The sequence below is a fragment of the Bombina bombina genome, chromosome 2, assembly GCF_027579735.1.
Source record: "Bombina bombina isolate aBomBom1 chromosome 2, aBomBom1.pri, whole genome shotgun sequence".
Taxonomy (NCBI): Eukaryota; Metazoa; Chordata; class Amphibia; order Anura; family Bombinatoridae; genus Bombina; species Bombina bombina.
Window position 1 is genome coordinate 1405536562 of NC_069500.1, and position 22163 is coordinate 1405558724.

Consider the following 22163-nt stretch of genomic DNA (forward strand, 5'->3'; position numbering starts at 1 on the left):
CGAGTGGGGTGCAAAATTATGCTTGTGCAAACATGATATTTGCGCTTCACTCAGTAATTCCAGCGCATGCAAATGTGCGCTGACATTACAAGTTAGGCGCAATGTGAACCAACCTCGCGTTCCCATTGCAGGGAAGCTTCCATACGCTCCAATGACAGCCTCGTTCTGATGCCAAAAACCTAACGCTGCACAGGGGGTAAGTTGTGCAGCGTTGGGCAGCAAAATTTAAATATATACAGTATGAATATGAATATACAGTACATACAGTATATATTTATGTGTTTATATATGTATATACACATATTAACACATAAATGTATATAAGCATATACATATATATTTACAGGGAACACACAGTTTCTCATAGACCACAATGTAAAGGCACTTTTCAGTGCTGTTTTTTTTAACACCCCACACCCACACACTTTAACTCCATAAAACAGCTTAGTGCAGTTTTTTTAAAATGCTACAATTGTTTAAGAACAAAAAAGTGAACAAACACTTTATTTTGGAAGCAATTGGGGGATATTTAAAAAATAACAAATAGCAGTGCAATTCAAATATGCAATAAACTTTGGCAAATAATAAAATAACTTACAGGCATATGTGTATCTGTAGGCAGAAACTGAAGGGGCTGCACTTGTACACTTCTGAGCATTAAGATGGCTTCTGCGGACTGCAAATTAAAACATTTTACCTTATTGACAAGCTGTACACTTTATTAACAAAATTCCTGTTTCACTCCTATGAGGAATAAACTGTAATTGATGTAAATAGCCACTAGATGTCTTCAATATAATAACCATATAATGGAGAGTACACTACCCAAAACCAGCACGAGATTATAATCAACATTTCCCACAAATGGGTTAAACACATTCATTTCAGCTCCAGAGTTGCATGGTACTACTGGTCTTTCGCTGAACTAACTTCAAATACGTTTTAAAAAAAATTGGATTGAGTATTTAGTACATAAGATTGGTAACCTGATTGTAACTATGATGTATATTTCTGCAATTAACTAAACAATAGTGAATACTGTGTGTGATGTGTAAACAAATCACTGGTATATACATAGACATCTATATTTGAACATTATACAATTTAATTATAAATAAAACAATTTAATCACAATGTTTGTTCACAGGTACTTGACACTGAACTGGAAAACATAGACGATTATGAAGGTGTGTCAGACTTTTGCCGAACATTCAAACTGTACAGAGGAAAGATCCAAGATGAAACAGAAGATCCCTCTGTTGTTGGGGAGTTTAAGGTTTGTGATTCATTTTAGCCAATCAGTGCTGGGTCTTGCGTAACGATTATTATTCTCCACAGGAATTAGTTGGAGAATGCTATTACATTTTTATTCATAATGTCATTGGTGATGTCATGTTATATAATATGTGATGTCATTGATCACAGGTATTATCATTTGTAATGCCTTATGATGTCATGTTTTATCATTGATAATTTCACAAACAAATGTCATTGAATGAAGTCGGGGAGTAAATGTAAGGTAAACAATTTTCATGGAACCAATTATTTTACTGAACTAAATAAAATCAGTAAATAAAACAAATCAGGGTTGTCACAAGTGTTCCAGGGCATCCCAATGCAACAGAAACGGTAGCTTTAAGATTCAGAGCTGGTCACAGGAATCAGTGTCAAATTGTTAAATTCTTAGGAGCCAGGTAAAAGCCAGCCACAATCTTTTTAGATGCCAGAAAATGGACAGACAGGTGATAGATAGATATGAATAGATAGATAACCCCAGCCTTTTAAGGGCCATTGATTATTGTTGGCTAGGGTTTTTTTTTTTTGGTTTTTTTTTGGGGGGGGGCTTTTTTATTTTGATAGAGCTATTAGATTAGGTGTAATTCTTTTTTATTTTTGATAATTTGTTTCTTATTTTTCATAATATAGTGTTTGTTGTTTTTTGTAATTTAGTTATTATTATTTTTTGTAACTAGTTACTTTTTGTAATTTTTAGAGTAGTGTTAGGATTTTTTTAATGTGTAGTTTAGTTTAATTTAATTGGTAGTTAGTTTTATTGTAGTTTAATAATTATCTTAGTTTAATTGTTAGTTTAAAATTAATTTATTTAATTTGATAGGTAAGTTTTAATTTAATTTAAGATAGGGAAATTGTAATTGTAATATAAAGTTAGGGAATCGTTTAGGAGTTAATAGTTTATTTTAGTACATTCCATTGTGGGGGCTTTCGGTTTAGGGGTTAATAGTTCATTTAAGTATATTTCATTGTGGGGGGCTTGCGGTTTAGGGGTTAATAGGTTTAACCCCTAAACGTTGACTGACTGAATGAATGAATTATCAATAAAATTTGTGTTAATTAAGTCCTGTGTGTGCCTCTTCTCTACATGAAACTTTCTGCCTATCTACCATAGAGTGCACCCAGGCAATTCAACTTACAGTGAGTGCTTGGATCACAAAACTAGAATATATATACAGTATCCCACAAAAGTGAGTACACCCGTCACATTTTTGTAAATATTTTATTATATCTTTTCATGTGACAACACTGAAGAAATGACACTTTGCTACAATGTAAAGTAGTGAGTGTGCAGCCTGTATAACAGTGTAAATTTGCTGTCCCCTCAAAATAACTCAACACACAGCCATTAATGTCTAAACTGTTGGCAACAAAAGTGAGTACACCCCTAAGTGGAAATGCCCAAATTGGGCCCAATTAGCCATTTTCCCTCCCCGGTGTCATGTGACTCGATAGTGTTACAAGGTCTCAGGTGTGAATGGGGAGCAGGTGTGTTAAATTTGGTGTTATCGCTCTCACACTCTCTTATACTGGTCACTGGAAGTTTAACATGGCACCTCATGGCAAAGAACTCTCTGAGGATCTGAAAAAAAGAATTGTTGCTCTACATAAAGATGGCCTAGGCTATAAGAAGATTGCCAAGACCCTGAAACTGAGCTGCAGCATTGTGTGCAAGAACATACAGCGAAACTGTCATACAGGCTGTACACTCACTGCTTTACATTGTAGCAAAGTGTCATTTCTTCAGTGTTGTCACATGAAAAGATATAATAAAATATTTGCAAAGATGTGACGGGTGTACTCACTTTTGTGTGATACTATATATATATATATATATATATATATATATGATGGTTTTTTGCACAGATATATATATATACACATGATTATATATTGGTTTAGATATATAAAGATTTGCATAGGAATATCTATTTATAAATACATAAAACATATTCTGCTATGTGTAGAACATTGGAATGTGAAATATTTACCTTAAATACAGAGTATAACATTTTATTAAATATGAATATTGCATAAATATGCTTTTACATGTTTTCATCTACTTAACTGCAAAGGTATACAATGCACACACACACATATACAGGGAGGTCAGAATTATTAGGCAAGTTGTATTTTTGAGGATTAATTTTATTATTGAACAACAACCATGTTCTCAATGAACCCAAAAAACTCATTAATATCAAAGCTGAATATTTTTGGAAGTAGTTTTTAGTTTGTTTTTAGTTTTAGCTATTTTAGGGGGATATCTGTGTGTGCAGGTGACTATTACTGTGCATAATTATTAGGCAACTTAACAAAAAACAAATATATACCCATTTCAATTATTTATTTTTACCAGTGAAACCAATATAACATCTCAACATTCACAAATATACATTTCTGACATTCAAAAACAAAACAAAAACAAATCAGTGACCAATATAGCCACCTTTCTTTGCAAGGACACTCAAAAGCCTGTCATCCATGGATTCTGTCAGTGTTTTGATCTGTTCACCATCAACATTGCGTGCAGCAGCAACCACAGCCTCCCAGACACTGTTCAGAGAGGTGTACTGTTTTCCCTCCTTGTAAATCTCACATTTGATGATGGACCACAGGTTCTCAATGGGGTTCAGATCAGGTGAACAAGGAGGCCATGTCATTAGATTTTCTTCTTTTATACCCTTTCTTGCCAGCCACGCTGTGGAGTACTTGGACGCGTGTGATGGAGCATTGTCCTGCATGAAAATCATGTTTTTCTTGAAGGATGCAGACTTCTTCCTGTACCACTGCTTGAAGAAGGTGTCTTCCAGAAACTGGCAGTAGGACTGGGAGTTGAGCTTGACTCCATCCTCAACCCGAAAAGGCCCCACAAGCTCATCTTTGATGATACCAGCCCAAACCAGTACTCCACCTCCACCTTGCTGGCGTCTGAGTCGGACTGGAGCTCTCTGCCCTTTACCAATCCAGCCACGGGCCCATCCATCTGGCCCATCAAGACTCACTCTCATTTCATCAGTCCATAAAACCTTAGAAAAATCAGTCTTGAGATATTTCTTGGCCCAGTCTTGACATTTCAGCTTGTGTGTCTTGTTCAGTGGTGGTCGTCTTTCAGCCTTTCTTACCTTGGCCATGTCTCTGAGTATTGCACACCTTGTGCTTTTGGGCACTCCAGTGATGTTGCAGCTCTGAAATATGGCCAAACTGGTGGCAAGTGGCATCTTGGCAGCTGCACGCTTGACTTTTCTCAGTTCATGGGCAGTTATTTTGCACCTTGGTTTTTCCACACGCTTCTTGCGACCCTGTTGACTATTTTGAATGAAACGCTTGATTGTTCAATGATCACGCTTCAGAAGCTTTGCAATTTTAAGAGTGCTGCATCCCTCTGCAAGATATCTCACTATTTTTGACTTTTCTGAGCCTGTCAAGTCCTTCTTTTGACCCATTTTGCCAAAGGAAAGGAAGTTGCCTAATAATTATGCACACCTGATATAGGGTGTTGATGTCATTAGACCACACCCCTTCTCATTACAGAGATGCACATCACCTAATATGCTTAATTGGTAGTAGGCTTTCGAGCCTATACAGCTTGGAGTAAGACAACATGCATAAAGAGGATGATGTGGTCAAAATACTCATTTGCCTAATAATTCTGCACTCCCTGTATATAGGTGTACATATGTATTTATGTATTTATATGTGTATATATGGCTGTAAATACATATATACACATATTAATATATATGTACACACATATAAACATATATATATACATACATATCCATCTTTAGAGATGTATATGTATGTATTTCTATGTTAAAGTCATTTCCTGCCTGAGACCTCATATCTTTGAGCCCTTATAACTTTTTTGTGCAATATTTTTTTTAAATATTTTTTTATTAAATAGTGTTATTATGAGTACTTTGTCATGTATTTTTTATGTGTTTTCTGATATTTTTTTTGTTTAGCAAAACAGTTAACCAGAGCTCTAAAGAACACAGCAATTATTCTATCGTAAATCGCGATTGCGCTCAAGCAATCGCTTTTACTTTCAACTAATACGAATGTATAACTGTTAACGCTCAACTCGTAATCTTATTGTATCAAATTTGAGTTTTGGTTAAAAAGTCAGATTCGTATCTTCATCTTGCTTTTGGGAGGAAGAAGACTTTTGCTTGATGCAATGTATCCTTCTGATATAGTGTAAGTAGAATAATTCTTCAGCAGCAATGTCTTGCACTGACAATGTTGTTTGCACTGTCAGGAGCAGACTGCTTTTGCATTAAAGCTCCACAAGAATTTTTCATCAATTTTTCAAACTCTGCACTTACAGGATTTTTCTGAGCTACAAATTAGTGTAATTTATCTAGTATTCTGTGTTAAAGAATTATTACCAAAACCAGCAACCTCACCAGAATTAACTGCTCACACATAGATGAAATCTGAACTTAATACTTTGATTATTGACTGACATTTATTAATCTTGACTTTTTTTGGCATTAAACTACATTTCCCCAGAACACATCAAGGTTACAAATAAAAGTAATAATAAATAGCATTTTAATGAAGCTTCAGGGTGCACAGACATGAACCCACAGCTTCTGCTGCCTAATGGATCAGTTTTATAATCATGATATGTGAGTATTTTGTCACAGGATTTGGTCTTGTGGTTAATATGTAAATGTGCATAGTGCTAGTACTTTTGGTGATGGTATAACTTTAGTCAGTATGGGCTAATTTATAAAAGATTGAAACTCGCTACACTTTGAGCTAAATTACAAGTGCAAAGCTAATTTATTGTGCGCCCGCAAAATGGGCAAATTTGCCCGTTTGTCGGCACGTGATAAATAACCAGCTATTACAAGTGGCTGGTTATTTCTACCGAAAACTCGCGGTAGCAATTAACACTTAGAAAATTAACCAGAGATCTGATCTCTGGTTCATTTTCTAGAAGTGCCCCAAATGCCCTCAAAAATGAGGGTCTTTTATTTTTTATTTTTTTTTAAATACTGCTCTAGGCAGTTTTTAGGTGTTAAAACTGGCTGGTGTGAAGTGTTAGAAAAAAAGACTGAAAAGTGTCTTTACATTGTGGTCTATGGGAACTGTATGTTCCCTGTAAATATAATGTATATGTATATGCTTATATACATATATATTTATGTGTTAACATGTACAGTATATAATCATATACATATATATTTAAAATTGCTGCGCTACTTACCACCTTTGCTGCGCATAAGTTCTATGCTGTGTATGACGGCACCACAACAAGACTCCCATTGGAGCCTATGGAAGCACGCTCTAGTGAGCACAATGCTTCCGTGCAATGCAAACACGAGGACACGTTTGCATTGCACCTAACTCTTTATACCTGCGCACATTAATGTCGAGCACAAATATCGATTTAGCATAAGGAATATTTTACGCTCAACTCATAATCTGGCACTTTAAATACTAAGTGCCTGGGCAGAAGAGCTTGCAATCTATTTAGTGGTAGGGAAGGTTTACATATGTTAATGGATGGAGTAAGGTGTGGGATATGTGAGTGCCTGCAGAACTGGTCTTTTAAATGAACCTTAACCCTTTGAGTGGAAACGACGGCCCAGTCAGGTGCTGACCACGATTCAGAGCCATCGCTAGCACTCACCCATCTTGAGGGCAATCTGGGGGTTCCCACCTACTCACACCCCAGCGATCTAGCGTGAATAGCTTCACGATTCCCCTGGTGATGTCACGCGCAATGACGTGATAACGTCACTGCGCAACTTTATTTAAAATTAACAATGGACAATATAGGGAAATAGGGGCATGCTGCTTAGAAGCCTGTATTTCAGGCATCTAAGCAGCTACAGACCCCCAAGACCCACCGTTGGAAAGGTAATCGCCTAACCTTTCCAACGGTATAAGTCCTGGGGATCTGGAAAAAAAAAGTCTAAAAGTAAAAAATATATATATTTAAAAAAAGTTTAAAAAAAAAGCTCAAATCCAGCTAAGCACCCAGGTGGGAAATGGCTTAGCAGCCAAAGGGTTAAAGGATGTTAATATCAAAACATTTATTAAAAGAAAGGAAAAGAAAATGCATATTATGTTCCAAAGGGGAAATGGAAAATACATTTCCAATCAAGAAATAAGTGATTGTGGTTGAAGCACATGTATGAGTTTCCTGCACAAAAGAAATGCCTAATTTACATCAAACTACCACATGCTTATACTTCAATGGATAATTCTCAATATTTGTTTTTTTCCTGGTGGGTAAAGAAAGAGATGGAAGCAGTTAAGAATTTGCTCTGTAATTGAATTGTCTATTTTTGTAGCCGGAAAAAACGTATATAATGAACCAAATTTGTCAAATTGTCTCTTTAAACTCAAGTGCAAAATAAATGAGTATTTACTGGAGTTATATACTGTTTTCTTATGGTGTACAATATATTCAGAACAAAATGACCATATGTTTATCAAGTACAAAGCTATAATGACAACATACATAGATATTATAACCTTAGTGGAGCATTAAAGGGACACTCAGGTCAAATTAAACTTTCCTTATTCAGATACAGCTTGTCATTTTAAACAACTTTCCAATTTTCTTTCATTAAAAAAATATGCACAGTCTTTTATATTTACACTTTTTGAGTCACCAGCTCCTACTGAGCATGTGCAAGAATTCACAGAATATACCTATATGCATTTGTGATTGGCTGATGGCATTGTCTTGTTATCGTGCAGTTGTTAATTATACAAATCTGCTGTGTTTACTGGTCCTTTAAACTAATAGCAGGGGCTCACTCTTAGCTGGGTTGCTTTGAATATACTTAAATGGGATATGAAACACAAACTTTTTCTTTTGTAATTCAGATAGAGCATGCAATTTTAAACAACTTTCTAATTTATTTCTATTATCTAATTTGCTTCATTCTCTTGGTATCCTTTGTTGAAGACGCAGCAATTCTCTTCTAGGAGCTAACTGAACACATTGGGGTAGATTTACTAAGCAGCGGATGCTACAATCTACCCCCAATGTTTCAGACTCACCCGAAGCAAGAGTTAAGAAGCAGCGGTCATAAGACCGCTGCTCCTTAACTCGTCTGCCACTTCTGAGGTGGCGGACTGCAATCATCCCGATCCGATCTGGATGATTGACACCCCCTGCTAGCGGCCGCGAATGTGCAGGGGGTGGTGGCATTGCACAAACGCTGACCAAGAAATGCTTGTGCAATGATAAATGCCAACATTATGTCCGCCCGCAAGTTAATAAATCGGCCCCATTAAGTGAGTCAATAACACAAGTCATATTTTTTCAGCTCCTGAGCCTACCTAGGTATACTTTTCAACAAAGGACACTAAGCGAACAAAACAAACTAGATAACAGACATACATTTTTAAAGTTGCTTAAAATCACATGCTCTATCTGAATCATAAAAGAAAAATGCGTGTTTCATGCCCCTTTAACCCATTCACGCCGTTAGGACGTTCTATGCCATCCTAACTGCACTGGGCTTAAGCACTGTTAGGATAGCATGGAACGCCCTAACTACTCGGCTGTATTAAAGCCATAGCCGCTTCCTAAATGGGATTGCGTGGCTGGAGGGTGGCTAGCGTCATAGGCACTCCCACCTGACACTATCCCATCATTGAAATCACGCTATTGCAGGGATGGGCAAATGTTCTAATTTAACTTTTTAGTTTGTGGAACAAATGTTCCCTTTGACATTTGTTCAAAAGATATCAATTAGAAACTGAATTTCATTTTTGAATATTAAATGATAACTTTAAAAACCTAAACTGAAGTCTGGAAAAATTTACAATGAAATTTTAATGTTTGAATATTCAAATGTTACATTCAATAATCATTCGCTTCATATTTGTTAAACATTTATTATTTGTTTTAGTATGTTTTTGTGTGTTTGTTTAAGCTTTTATTTGCTGGTATTTGCTCGATTTGTTTTTACATTGAGATAATGTTGTTCTTGGGTCTGCATTAAAATACTGTATATAATGTTATGGAGGTAATTAGAGGCAGAGGGGTAGATTTATCATAGTGCAAGCGAGCATGATACAATGTAGCGTATAATGTCCGCCGGACATCGATAAATGCCGGTAGCATACGCTGTCGGCATTTATCATTGCACCAGCAGTTCTTGGGAACTGCTGGTGCAATGCCGCCCCCTGCAGATTCGCCGCTAGCAGGGGGGTCAATCAGCCCAAACGCATAGGATCGGGTTGATTTCTGTCCGCTGCCTCAGAGCAGGCGGACAGGTTACGGCAGTGACGTGCAGTGACGTCAGAGGCTGGTGAGGCAGTGGCTAGGATACACCTTCATCCTTTAGATATCCTTTGTTGAAGAGATAGCAATGCACATGGGTGAGCCAATCACATGAGGTATCTAGCCACCAATCAGCAGCTACTGAGCATATTTAGATATGATTTTCAACAAAGGATATCAAAAGAATGAAGCAAATTAGATATTAGATGTAAATTGGAAAGTTATTTAAAATTGCATATGGGTTTCATATGGGTTTCATGTCCCTTTAAATGGTGTCTTGGAAAACTGGTCAACTTAGTAAACATCTTATTTTAGTCTAAAAGGATTGTAACAGAAACTCTTGCCAGATAACACAATGATTGCTCTGATTATGAGATCTAGAAATCCATGCCCATTAAAATATGATTAAAACATACTTTTTACTTTAATGCTGCAAATTATGCTTATAGATTCTTTCATTATTCAGTAAATATAAAAATGTCTTGATCCAGTGGCGGCTGATGAAATTTAAAGATGGTGGGGCGCTTGACCCCACCCCTTTAAATAAAGCCACACCATCAGATGGCACTACCAATTCATTAATTAAATAAATAAAAGGAAGACAGAAACACAGAAAAGCACTTGGGGGGAGAGGGAGAGAGAGACGGGGGAGAGAGACACAGAGGGTTAGAGAGAGAGAGACACAATCACACACAGAGGGTAAGAGAGAGAAAGAGAGACACAATCACACACAGAGGGTTAGAGAGAGAGAAAGAGAGAGAGAGACACAATCACTCACAGAGGGTTAGAGAGAGAGAGACACAATCACACACAGAGGGTTAGAGAGAGAGAGAAAGAGAGAGAGACACAATCACATACAGAGTGTTAGAGAGAGAGAAAGAGAGACACAATCACACACAGAAGGTTAGAGAGAGAGAGAAATAGAGAGAGACACAATCATACACAGAGGTTTAGAGAAAGAGAGAGAGAGACACAATCACACACAGAGGGTTAGATAAAGAGAGAGACACAATCACACACAGAGGGTTAGAGAGAGAGAAAGAGAGAGATACAATCATACACAGAGGTTTAGAGAGAGAGAGAGAGAGAAAGAGAGAGAAACACAATCACACACAGAGTGTTAGAGAGAGAGAGACACAATCACAAACAGAGGGTTAGAGAGAGAGACACACAATCACACACAGAGGGTTAGAGAAAGAGAGAGAGACACAATCACACACAGAGGGTTAGAGAAAGAGAGACACAGTCACACACAGAGGGTTAGAGAAAGAGAGAGAGACACAATCACACACAGAGGGTTAGAGAGAGAGAAATAGAGAGAGACACAATCATACACAGAGGGTTAGAGAGAGAGAAAGAGAGAGACACAATCACACACAGAGGGTTAGAGAGAGAGAAAGAGAGACACAATCATACACAGAGGGGCAGAGAGCGAGAGAGAAAGAGAGAGAGACACAATCACACACAGAGGGTTAGAGAGAGAGACACAATCACACACAGAGGGTTAGAGAGAGAGAGAAAGAGAGAGAAACAATCATACACAGAGGGTTAGAGAGACACATAAGGGATTAGAGAGTCAGAGGGGGAGGAAGTGAGACAGAGAGAGAGAGAGACCATGGGGGAGAACAACACATAAGGAAAGAGATGGATAGATAATAGAGAGAAACACACAGACACACACACACAAGTGTGGGGGGGGACCACTACATTTTTACGTAATTAAACAGCAGAGCTACAGAGAGTTCATAAAGTGAGACTATATAATAGTGTGAAGTACAGAGGCAAGCTGCTAAGTTAGTGGGTGTAAATTTTGAGTAAACAAAATACAAAAATTATCCTTAAACTGCTGTAAAAGAGTAAAAAAAACACTAAACCACATTCATTAAATGATCATTTTCAGTAACAGAATCCCTTTCAGTAAAATCTTACTGTAATAAGATGTGGCTAACACTGCTCTCTCTGCCTCTCTTCCTGCTCTGTAAGGATTCAGGAAGTGACAGTGGCACATTCCACTGCACTTAAAGGGGAAGAACAGAACTCTCTTTTTCACTTTAGCAAAGCTAGCAGGTTCACAGGACAGCAACAAAATATATGAAAGTTGTTTTTTTCCGTTTTTGTTTTGTTTTATATGATTTAACATCCAGCCCCAACCCTAAGGTCCACTTACTAATGCCTCTCACTGGATTGGTTCAGCCCAAATAGGACTGCCTCAAATAAGCAGTTAATGGGCCATGCAATGATCTTAACCACTTTCATCCAGTAGGTGGTGCAGCATGTTGTGTAATGGTGGGCAGACCTGCTTGTGCCTCTCTATTGCACAACATGTACCTGTGAAAAAAAAATGCTGGGGGAAAAAAAATACAATTTTTTTTTAAAGCCAATAAAAAAAAAATATATTTTTGCCCATATGAGAGGTGAAGCACTGCCTCACCTGCCTCTAGTGACTGCACATCACTGGGTTACGGAGCAGCGGTCTTTAGACCACTGCTTCATAACTTCTGTTTTTCCGGCGAGCCTGAAGGCCCCAGAGTGTGAGAGGGAAATAGTGGCAAGTAGCACAAGTGAATTAAAGGCAGAGTATAAGAGGGAAATAGAGGCAAGTAGCACAAGTGAATTAGAGATAGAGTGTGAGAGGGAATTAGAGGCAAGTAGCACAAGTGAATTAGAGGTAGAGTGTGAGAGGGAATTAGAGGCAAGTAGCACAAGTGAATTAGAGGTAGAGTGTGAGAGGGAATTAGAGGCAAGTAGCACAAGTGAATTAGAGGTAGAGTGTGAGAGGGAATTAGAGGCAAGTAGCACAAGTGAATTAGAGGTAGAGTGTGAGAGGGAATTAGAGGCAAGTAGCACAAGTGTTACAGTGAATTAGAGGTAGAGTGTGAGAGTGAATAAGAGGCAATTAGCCCAAGTGAATTAGTGGTAGAGTGTGAGAGGGAATTAGAGGCAAGTAGCACACGTGTTACAGTGAATTACAGGTACAGTGTGAGAGTGAATTAGAGGCAAGTAGCACAAGTGGCAGAATGTGAGAATTAGAGGCATGTAGCACAAGTGAATTAGAGGTAGAGTGTGAGAGTGAATTAGAGGCAATTAGCACAAGTGTTACAGTGAATTAGAGGTATAGTGTGAGAGGGAATTAGAGGCAAGTAGCACAAGTGTTACAGTGAATTAGAGGTAGAGTGTGAGAGTGAATTAGAGGCAATTAACACAAGTGTTACAGGGAATTAGAGGTAGAGTGTGATAGTGAATTAGAGGCAATTAGCACAAGTGAATCAGTGGTAGAGTGTGAGAGTGAATTAGAGGCAAGTAGCACAAGTGTTACAGTGAATTACAGATACAGTGTAAGAGTGAATTAGAGGAGAGTAGCACAAGTGGCAGAGTTTGAGAATTAGAATTAGAGGCAAGTAGCACAAGTTAATTAGAGGTAGAGTGTGAGAGTGAATTAGAGGCAAGTAGCACAAGTAAATTAGAGGTAGAGTGTGAGAGTGAATTAGAGGCAAGTAGCACAAGTTAATTAGAGGTAGAGTGTGAGAGTGAATTAGAGGCAAGTAGCACAAGTAAATTAGAGGTAGAGTGTGAGAGTGAATTAGAGGCAAGTAGCACAAGTAAATTAGAGGTAGTGTGTGAGAGTGAATTAGAGGCAAGTAGCACAAGTAAATTAGAGGTAGAGTGTGAGAGTGAATTAGAGGCAAGTAGCACAAGTGAATTAGAGGTAGAGTGTGAGAGGGAATTAGAGGCAAGTAGCACAAGTTAATTAGAGGTAGAGTGTGAGAGTGAATTAGAGGCAAGTAGCACAAGTAAATTAGAGGTAGAGTGTGAGAGTGAATTAGAGGCAAGTAGCACAAGTAAATTAAAGGTAGAGTGTGAGAGTGAATTAGAGGCAAGTAGCACAAGTGAATTAAAGGCAGAGTGTGAGAGTGAATTAGAGGCAAGTAGCACAAGTGAATTAGAGGCAGAGTGTGAGAGTGAATTAGAGGCAAGTAGCACAAGTGAATTAGATGCAGAGTGTGAGAGTGATTAGAGGCAAGTAGCACAAGTGAATTAAAGGTAGAGTGCGAGAGTTAATTAGAGGCAAGTAGCACAAATGAATTAGAGGCAAGTAGCACACGTGAATTAGAGGTAGAGTGCGAGAGTTAATTAGAGGCAAGTAGCACAAATGAATTAGAGGTAGAGTGTGAGCGTGAATTAGAGGCAAGTAGCGCAAGTGAATTTGAGGCAGAGTGTGAGAGTTAATTAGTGGCAAGTAGCACAAGTGAATTAGAGGCAGAGTATGACAGTGAATTAGAGGCAAGTAGCACAAGTGAATTATGGGCAGAGTGTGAGAGTGAATTAGAGGCAAGTAGCACAAGCAAATTAGTGGCAGAGTGTTACAGTGAATTAGAGGCAAGTAGCAGAACTGAATTTGAGGCATGAATGTAGGCATGAATTAGAGGCAAGTAACACAAGTGAATTAGGGACAGAGTGTGGGTGTGAATTAGTGGCAAGTAACACAAGTGAATTACAGGCAGAGTGTGGGTGGGAATTAGAGGCAAGTAGCAGAAGTGAATTAGAGGCATAGTGTGTGTATTAGAGGCAAGTGTGTGGGTGGGAATTAGAGGCAAGTAGCACAAGTGAATTAGTGGCAGAGTGTAGGCATGAATTAGAGACAAGTAGCACACATGAATTAGAGGCAAAGTGTTACAGTGAATTAGAGGCAACTAGCACAAGTGAATTAGAGGCAGAGTGTAGGCATGAATTAGAGGCAAGTAGCACAAGTGAATTAGGGGCAGAGTGTGGGTGTTAATTAGAGGCAAATAGCTCAAGTGAATTAGAGGCAGAGTGTAGGCATGAATTAGAGGCAAGTAGCACACATGAATTAGAGGCAAAGTGTTACAGTGAATTAGAGGCAACTAGCACAAGTGAATTAGAGGCAGAGTGTAGGCATGAATTAGAGACAAGTAGCACACATGAATTAGAGGCAAAGTGTTACAGTGAATTAGAGGCAACTAGCACAAGTGAATTAGAGGCAGAGTGTAGGCATGAATTAGAGGCAAGTAGCACAAGTGAATTAGGGGCAGAGTGTGGGTGTTAATTAGAGGCAAATAGCTCAAGTGAATTAGAGGCAGAGTGTAGGCATGAATTAGAGGCAAGTAGCACAAGTAAATTAGAGGCAGAGTGTGTGTGAATTAGAAGCAGAGTGTGTGTGAATTAGAGACAGCGTGTGAGAGTGAATTAAAGGCAAGTAGCACAAGTGAATTAGAAGCAGAGTGTGGGTGTGAATTAGAGACAAGTAGCACACGTGAATTAGAGGCAGAGAGTTACAGTGAATTAGAGGCAAGTAGCAGACGTGAATTAGAGGCAGTAACACAACCATTTGGGGCAGAGTGTGTATGTGAATTAGAGGCAAGTAGCACAAGTGAATTAGAGGCAGTAACACAAGTGAATTAGGGGCAGAGTATGGGTGTGAATTGGAGGCAAGTAGCACAAGTGAATTAGAGTCAGAGTTTAGGCATGAATTAGAGGCAGAGTGTGTGTGTGAATTAGAGGCAGAGTGTGTGTGTATTAGTGGCAGAGTGTGTGTGAATTAGAGGCAGAGTGTGGATGTGAATTAGAGCCAAGTAGCAGTAGTAAATTAGAGGCAGGGTGTGAGAGTGAATTAGAGGCAAGTAGCACAAGGGAATTAGATGCTAGTGTGTGTGTGTGTGTGTGTGTTTGTGTGAATTAGAAGACAGTAGCAGTAGGGAATTAAATGCAGAGTGTGGGTGTGAATTATAGGCAAGTAGCACAAGGGAATTAGAGGCAAAGTGTGGGTGTGAATTAGAGGAAAATAGCACAAGGGAATTAGAGCCAGCGTGTGCTGTGAATTAGAGGCAAGTAGCACAAGGGAATTTGAGACAGAGTGTGGGTGGGAATATGTGGGTGTGAATTAGGTTCAAGTAGCAGAAGGGAATCAGAGGCAGTGTGTGTATGAATTAGTAGAAACTAGAACAAGGAAACTAGAGGCAGCATGCGGGTGTGAATTATTGGCAAGTAGCAGAAAGTAATTAGAGGCAGAGTGTGGGTATAAATTAGAAGCAAGTAACAGTAGGGAATTAGAGGTGTAGCAATAATGTGCATTACAGATTTGAGGAAGAGAGTTTGAGAGAGGATGGGAAATAAATTTAGATGGGATGGGGAAGTAATTTAAAGACAGAGTTTGGGAATAAGTGAGGGGAGAGTAAGGAACTGAATTTCAGGTAGGGACAAAAGACATAGTGCTAGTGACTAGGTGGAGTAACACATTTTTGGCAGGGTAGAGTTGTGAAACAGAGGCTGAGATTATAGGATAGAGGCTAAGAGGATAGGAGAAAGGCTGAGAGGATAGGGTAGAGGCTGAGAGGATAGGGTAGAGGCTGAGAGGATACGATAGAGGCTAAGAGTATAGGACAGAGGCTGAGAGTCTAGAATATAGGCTGAGAGTATAGGATTGAGGCTGACAGGATAGGATAGAGGCTGACAGGATAGGATAGAGGCTGACAGGATAGGTTAGAGGCTGACAGGATAGGTTAGAGGCTGAGAGGATAGGACAGAGGCTGAGAGGATAGGACAGAGGATGAGAGGATAGGACAGAGGCAGAGAGGATAGGATAGAGGCTGAGAGGATAGGATAGAGGCTGAGAGGATAGGACATAGGCTGTGAGGATAGGGTAGAGGCTGAGAGGATAGGATAGAGGCTGAGAGGATAGGATAGAGGCTGACAGGATAGGATAGAGGCTGAGAGGATAGGACAAAGGCTGAGAGGAAAGGATAAAGGCTGAGAGGATAGGATAGAGGATGACAAGATAGGATAGAGGCTGAGAGGATAGGACAGAGACTGAGAGTATAGGATAGAGGCTGAGAGGATAGGATAGAGACTGAGAGGATAGGATAGAGGCTGAGAGGATAGGACAGAGGCTGACAGGATAGAGGCTGAAAGGGTAGGATAGAGGCTGAGAGGATAGGACAGAGACTGAGAGTATAGGATAGAGGCTGAGAGGATAGGATAGAGACTGAGAGGATAGGATAGAGGCTGAGAGGATAGGACAGAGGCTGACAGGATAGGATAGAGGCTGAAAGGGTAGTATAGAGGCTGAGAGGATAGGGTAGAGGCTGAGAGGATAGGATAGAGACTGAGAGGATAGGATACAGGCTGAGAGGATAGGACAGAGGCTGACAGGATAGGATAGAGGCTGTGAGGATAGGATAGAGGATGACAAGATAGGATAGAGGCTGAGAGGATAGGACAGAGACTGAGAGTATAGGATAGAGGCTGAGAGGATAGGATAGAGACTGAGAGTATAGGATAGAGGCTGAGAGGATAGGACAGAGGCTGAGAGGATAGGACAGAGGCTGACAGGATAGGATAGAGGCTGAAAGGATAGGACAGAGAATGAGAGGATAGGATAGAGGCTGAGAGGATAGGATAGTGGCTGAGAGGATAGGACAGAGGCTGACAGGATAGGATAGAGGCTGACAGGATAGGATAGAGGCTGTGAGGATAGGATAGAGACTGAGAGGTTAGGATAGAGGCTGAGAGGATAGGATAGAGGCTGACAGGATAGGATAGAGGATGAGAGGATATGACAGAGGCTGAGAGGATAGGACAGAGGCCTAGAGGATAGGACAGAGGCTGAGAGGATAGGACAGAATCTGTGAGAATAGGACAGAGGCTGTGAGGATAGGACAGAGGCTGAGAGGATAGGATAGAGACTGAGAAGATAGGATAGAGGTTGAGAGGATAGGACAGAGGCTGACAGCATAGGATAGAGGCTGACAGGATAGGATAGAGGCTGAGAGGATAGGACAGAGACTGAGAGTATAGTATATAGGCTGAGAGGATAGGATAGAGACTGAGAGGATAGGATAGAGGCTGAGAGGATAGGGCAGAGGCTGAGAAGATATGATAGAGAATGAGAGGATAGGACAGAGGCTGACAGGATAGGATAGAGACTGACAAGATAGGATAGAGGCTGTGGGGATAGGATAGAGGCTGTGAGGATAGGATAGAGGATGACAAGATAGGATAGAGGCTGAGAGGATAGGACAGAGACTGAGAGTATAGGATAGAGGCTGAGAGGATAGGATAGAGACTAAGAGGATAGGATAGAGGCTGAGAGGATAGGACAGAGGCTGACAGGATAGGATAGAGGCTGACAGGATAGGATAGAGGCTGAGAGGATAGAACAGAGACTGAGAGTATAGGATAGAGGCTGAAAAGATAGGACAGAGACTGACAGGATAGGATAGAGGCTGACAGGATAGGATAGAGGCTGACAGGATAGTATAGGGGCTGAGAGGAAAGGATAGAGGCTGTGAGGATAGGATAGAGGCTGTGAGGATAGGATAGAGGCTGAGAAGATAGGATAGAGGCTGAGAGGATAGGATAGAGGCTGAGAGGATAGGACAGAGGCTGAGAGGATAGGACAGAAGCTGTGAGGATAGGACAGAGGCTGTGAGTATAGGGCAGAGGCTGTGAGGATAGGACAGAGGCTGAGGGGATAGGACAGAGGCTGAGAGTATAGGGTAGAGGCTGACAGGATAGGATAGAGGCTGTGAGGATAGGATAGAGGCTGTGAGGATAGGACAGAGGCTGAGAGGATAGGACAGAGGCTGTGAGGATAGGACAGAGGCTGTGAGGATAGGACAGAGGCTGAGAGGATAGGACAGAGGCTGTGAGGATAGGACAGAGGCTGAGAGGATAGGACAGAGGCTGTGAGGATAGGACAGAGGCTGTGAGGATAGGACAGAGGCTGAGAGGATAGGACAGAGGCTGTGAGGATAGGACAGAGGCTGAGAGGATAGGACAGAGGCTGAGAGGATAGGACAGAGGCTGTGAGGATAGGACAGAGGCTGTGAGGATAGGATAGAGGCTGAGAGGATAGGACAGAGGCTGAGAGGATAGGACAGAGGCTGTGAGGATAGGACAGAGGCTGAGAGGATAGGACAGAGGCTGAGAGGATAGGACAGAGGCTGAGAGGATAGGACAGAGGCTATGAGGATAGGACAGAGGCTATGAGGATAGGACAGAGGCTGTGAGGATAGGACAGAGGCTGTGAGGATAGGACAGAGGCTGAGAGGATAGGACAGAGGCTGAGAGGATAGGACAGAGGCTGTGAGGATAGGACAGAGGCTGTGAGGATAGGATAGAGGCTGAGAGGATAGGACAGAGGCTGAGAGGATAGGACAGAGGCTTTGAGGATAGGACAGAGGCTGAGAGGATAGGACAGAGGCTGAGAGGATAGGACAGAGGCTGAGAGGATAGGACAGAGGCTGAGAGGATAGGACAGAGGCTATGAGGATAGGACAGAGGCTATGAGGATAGGACAGAGGCTGTGAGGATAGGACAGAGGCTGTGAGGATAGGACAGAGGCTGAGAGGATAGGACAGAGGCTGAGGGGGGATAGGACAGAGGCTGAGAGGATAGGACAGAGGCTGAGAGGATAGGACAGAGGCTGAGAGGATAGGACAGAGGCTGAGAGGATAGGACAGAGGCTGAGAGGATAGGACAGAGGCTATGAGGATAGGACAGAGGCTGAGGGGGGATAGGACAGAGGCTGAGAGGATAGGACAGAGGCTGAGAGGATAGGACAGAGGCTGAGAGGATAGGACAGAGGCTGAGGGGGGATAGGACAGAGGCTGAGAGGATAGGACAGAGGCTGAGAGGATAGGACAGAGGCTGAGAGGATAGGATAGAGGCTGAGAGGATAGGACAGAGGCTATGAGGATAGGACAGAGGCTGAGGGGGGATAGGACAGAGGCTGAGAGGATAGGACAGAGGCTGAGAGGATAGGACAGAGGCTGAGAGGATAGGACAGAGGCTGAGAGGATAGGATAGAGACTGAGAGGATAGGACAGAGGCTGAGAGGATAGGACAGAGGCTGAGAGGATAGGATAGAGGCTGAGAGGATAGGACAGAGGCTATGAGGATAGGACAGAGGCTGAGGGGGGATAGGACAGAGGCTGAGAGGATAGGACAGATTCTGAGAGGATAGGACAGAGGCTGAGAGGATATGACAGAGGCTGAGAGGATATGACAGAGGCTATGAGGATAGGACAGAGGCTGAGGGGGGATAGGACAGAGGCTGAGAGGATAGGACAGAGGCTGAGAGGATAAGACAGAGGCTGAGAGGATATGACAGAGGCTGAGAGGATATGACAGAGGCTGAGAGGATATGACAGAGGCTGAGAGGATATGACAGAGGCTGAGAGGATATGACAGAGGCTGAGAGGATAGTGATCACATTGTAAAATTGAGAAAAGTAGAAGGCATTACACAAAGTGTAAGAGAAAGTAAGTTGGTTAGGGTAATAGAGAATGTGAGAATATATATAGATAAAGTGTCAATGACATTGAGGCCCCTCTGTAGAATAAACCTTTGCGGATTGGAAAGTTATGTTACCCAAAATGTGGCTTTGTGTATTTGTTGTTTCACTAAATCATATTGCTAATATATGTTGCATAGGCCAACAGGGTACTCTCAAACATACAATTATGTCATTTCAATAGGAAAACAAACCAGGTGCAAGTGATTGTTTAATTTAATAGATATTTGTAACTTACGGTAAGTGTAAAGAAAACCAGTGCCTGATGGTTTAGTTCAGTGGTTGCATATTTGTCACAAATGACATGCTTACATTTTTTTATGGCATGTACCCCACTCTTTTTGCCATGTTGCCAACTGACCACAGCCCATTTATGGTGAGCAGCCTTCTCCCTCCTAGGCAGTGTATGGAGAACTACAATTCTCAGCATTCTGCTGCCTTGGAGTGATCACAATACATGTGCTATTTTCTTAAAGGAGCAGCACAGGAAGAAGGCTGAGTCAGGATAGTATTCATCAATTTACCAAACCCACTGATACCAATTAAAAAGGGTGGCTTTTGTTTTTAAAGATGATATGCCAAGGAGAATCAGGGGGCTTTTTATTTATAAAGGAATAGCAACTGAAACCCATTAAGGAAGAAGAGCTAATTTGTAGCATTTGTACTTTGGGACCCATAAGCTGGTTAAAGGGACATTGAACTGCTGTGCACAACTTGAAAAGAATAGTAACTACTCACCGTCCCGCCTGCACACAATCTTCCACACGTCCTCCCCAACCTGCTGGAGAGGCTGTGATACGGAAGGCACCCCCACTCATATTTGGTGGACCTTACTGGTTGATGATCAAGTCCGAAATAGAAAAGGCACTGTCAATGACTCTAGACCTAAACATCTGGGTTTTCCTTTTCAATAACTTCACTAAGATCAAATGTAAATTGAGACTCACATTACTGACCATTATGGTCAACTCGGCAAAAAGACTTATCCCGAAAAACTGGAAGTCACCGCTCCTTCCATCAGTTAACACATGGAGGGAGATAACCTCCCAATCTCTCCAGCTGGAAAAGTATCACTACACACAAAGGCCTAGATTTAGAGTTTGGCGGTAACCGTGAAAACCAGCGTTAGAGGCTCCTAACGCTGGTTTTAGGCTACCGCCGGTATTTGGAGTCAGTCAGGAAAGGGTCTAACGCTCACTTTTCAGCCGCGACTTTTCCATACCGCAGATCCCCTTACGTCAATTGCGTATCCTATCTTTTCAATGGGATCTTTCTAACTCCGGTATTTAGAGTCGTGTCTGAAGTGAGCATTAGAATTCTAACGACAAAACTCCAGCCGCAGAAAAAAGTCAGTAGTTAAGAGCTTTCTTGGCTAACGCCGGTTTATAAAGCTCTTAACTACTGTGCTCTAAAGTACACTAACACCCATAAACTACCTATGTACCCCTAAACCGAGGCCTCCCCACACCGCCGCCACTCTATTAAATTTTTTAACCCCTAATCTGCTGACCGCCACCTACGTTATACTTATGTACCCCTAATCTGCTGCCCCTAACACCGCCGACCCCTATATTATATTTATTAACCAATTACCTGCCCCCCACAACGTCACCGCCAGCTACCTACAATAATTAACCCCTAATCTGCTGACCGCAAAGAGCCGCCACCTACATTATAGCTATGTACCCCTAATCTGCTGCCCCTAACACCGCTGACCCCTATATTATATTTATTAACCCCTAATCTGCCCCCCTCAACGTCGCCTCCACCTGCCTACACTTATTAACCCCTAATCTGCCGAGCGGATCTCACCGCTACTATAATAAAGTTATTAACCCCTAATCCGCCTCACTCCCGCCTCAATAACCCTATAATAAATAGTATTAACCCCTAATCTGCCCTCCCTAACATCGCCGACACCTAACTTCAATTATTAACCCCTAATCTGCCGACCGAATCTCGCAGCTATTCTAATAAATGGATTAACCCCTAAAGCTAAGTCTAACCCTAACACTAACACCCCCCTAAGTTAAATATAATTTAAATCTAACTAAATAAATTTACTCTTATTAAATAAATTATTCCTATTTAAAGCTAAATACTTACCTGTAAAATAAACCCTAATATAGCTACAATATAAATTATAATTATACTATAGCTATTTTAGGATTTATATTTATTTTACAGGTAACTTTGTATTTATTTGAACCAGGTACAATAGCTATTAAATAGTTAAGAACTATTTAATAGCTAAAATAGTTAAAATAATTACAAAATTACCTGTAAAATAAATCC

General features: G+C 40.9%; 1 protein-coding gene across 9 annotated transcripts in view; it reads left to right on the top strand.

The window, feature by feature from the left end:
- Positions 1–22163, top strand: part of DYSF (dysferlin) — a 780712-nt gene that overhangs the window by 670700 nt on the left and 87849 nt on the right. For all 9 annotated transcript variants that reach the window (XM_053704344.1, XM_053704350.1, XM_053704349.1 and 6 more), the window contains one exon: positions 1148–1276. In XM_053704344.1, the coding sequence (XP_053560319.1) occupies positions 1148–1276 (129 nt within the window). The remainder of the gene's footprint in view (positions 1–1147; positions 1277–22163) is intronic.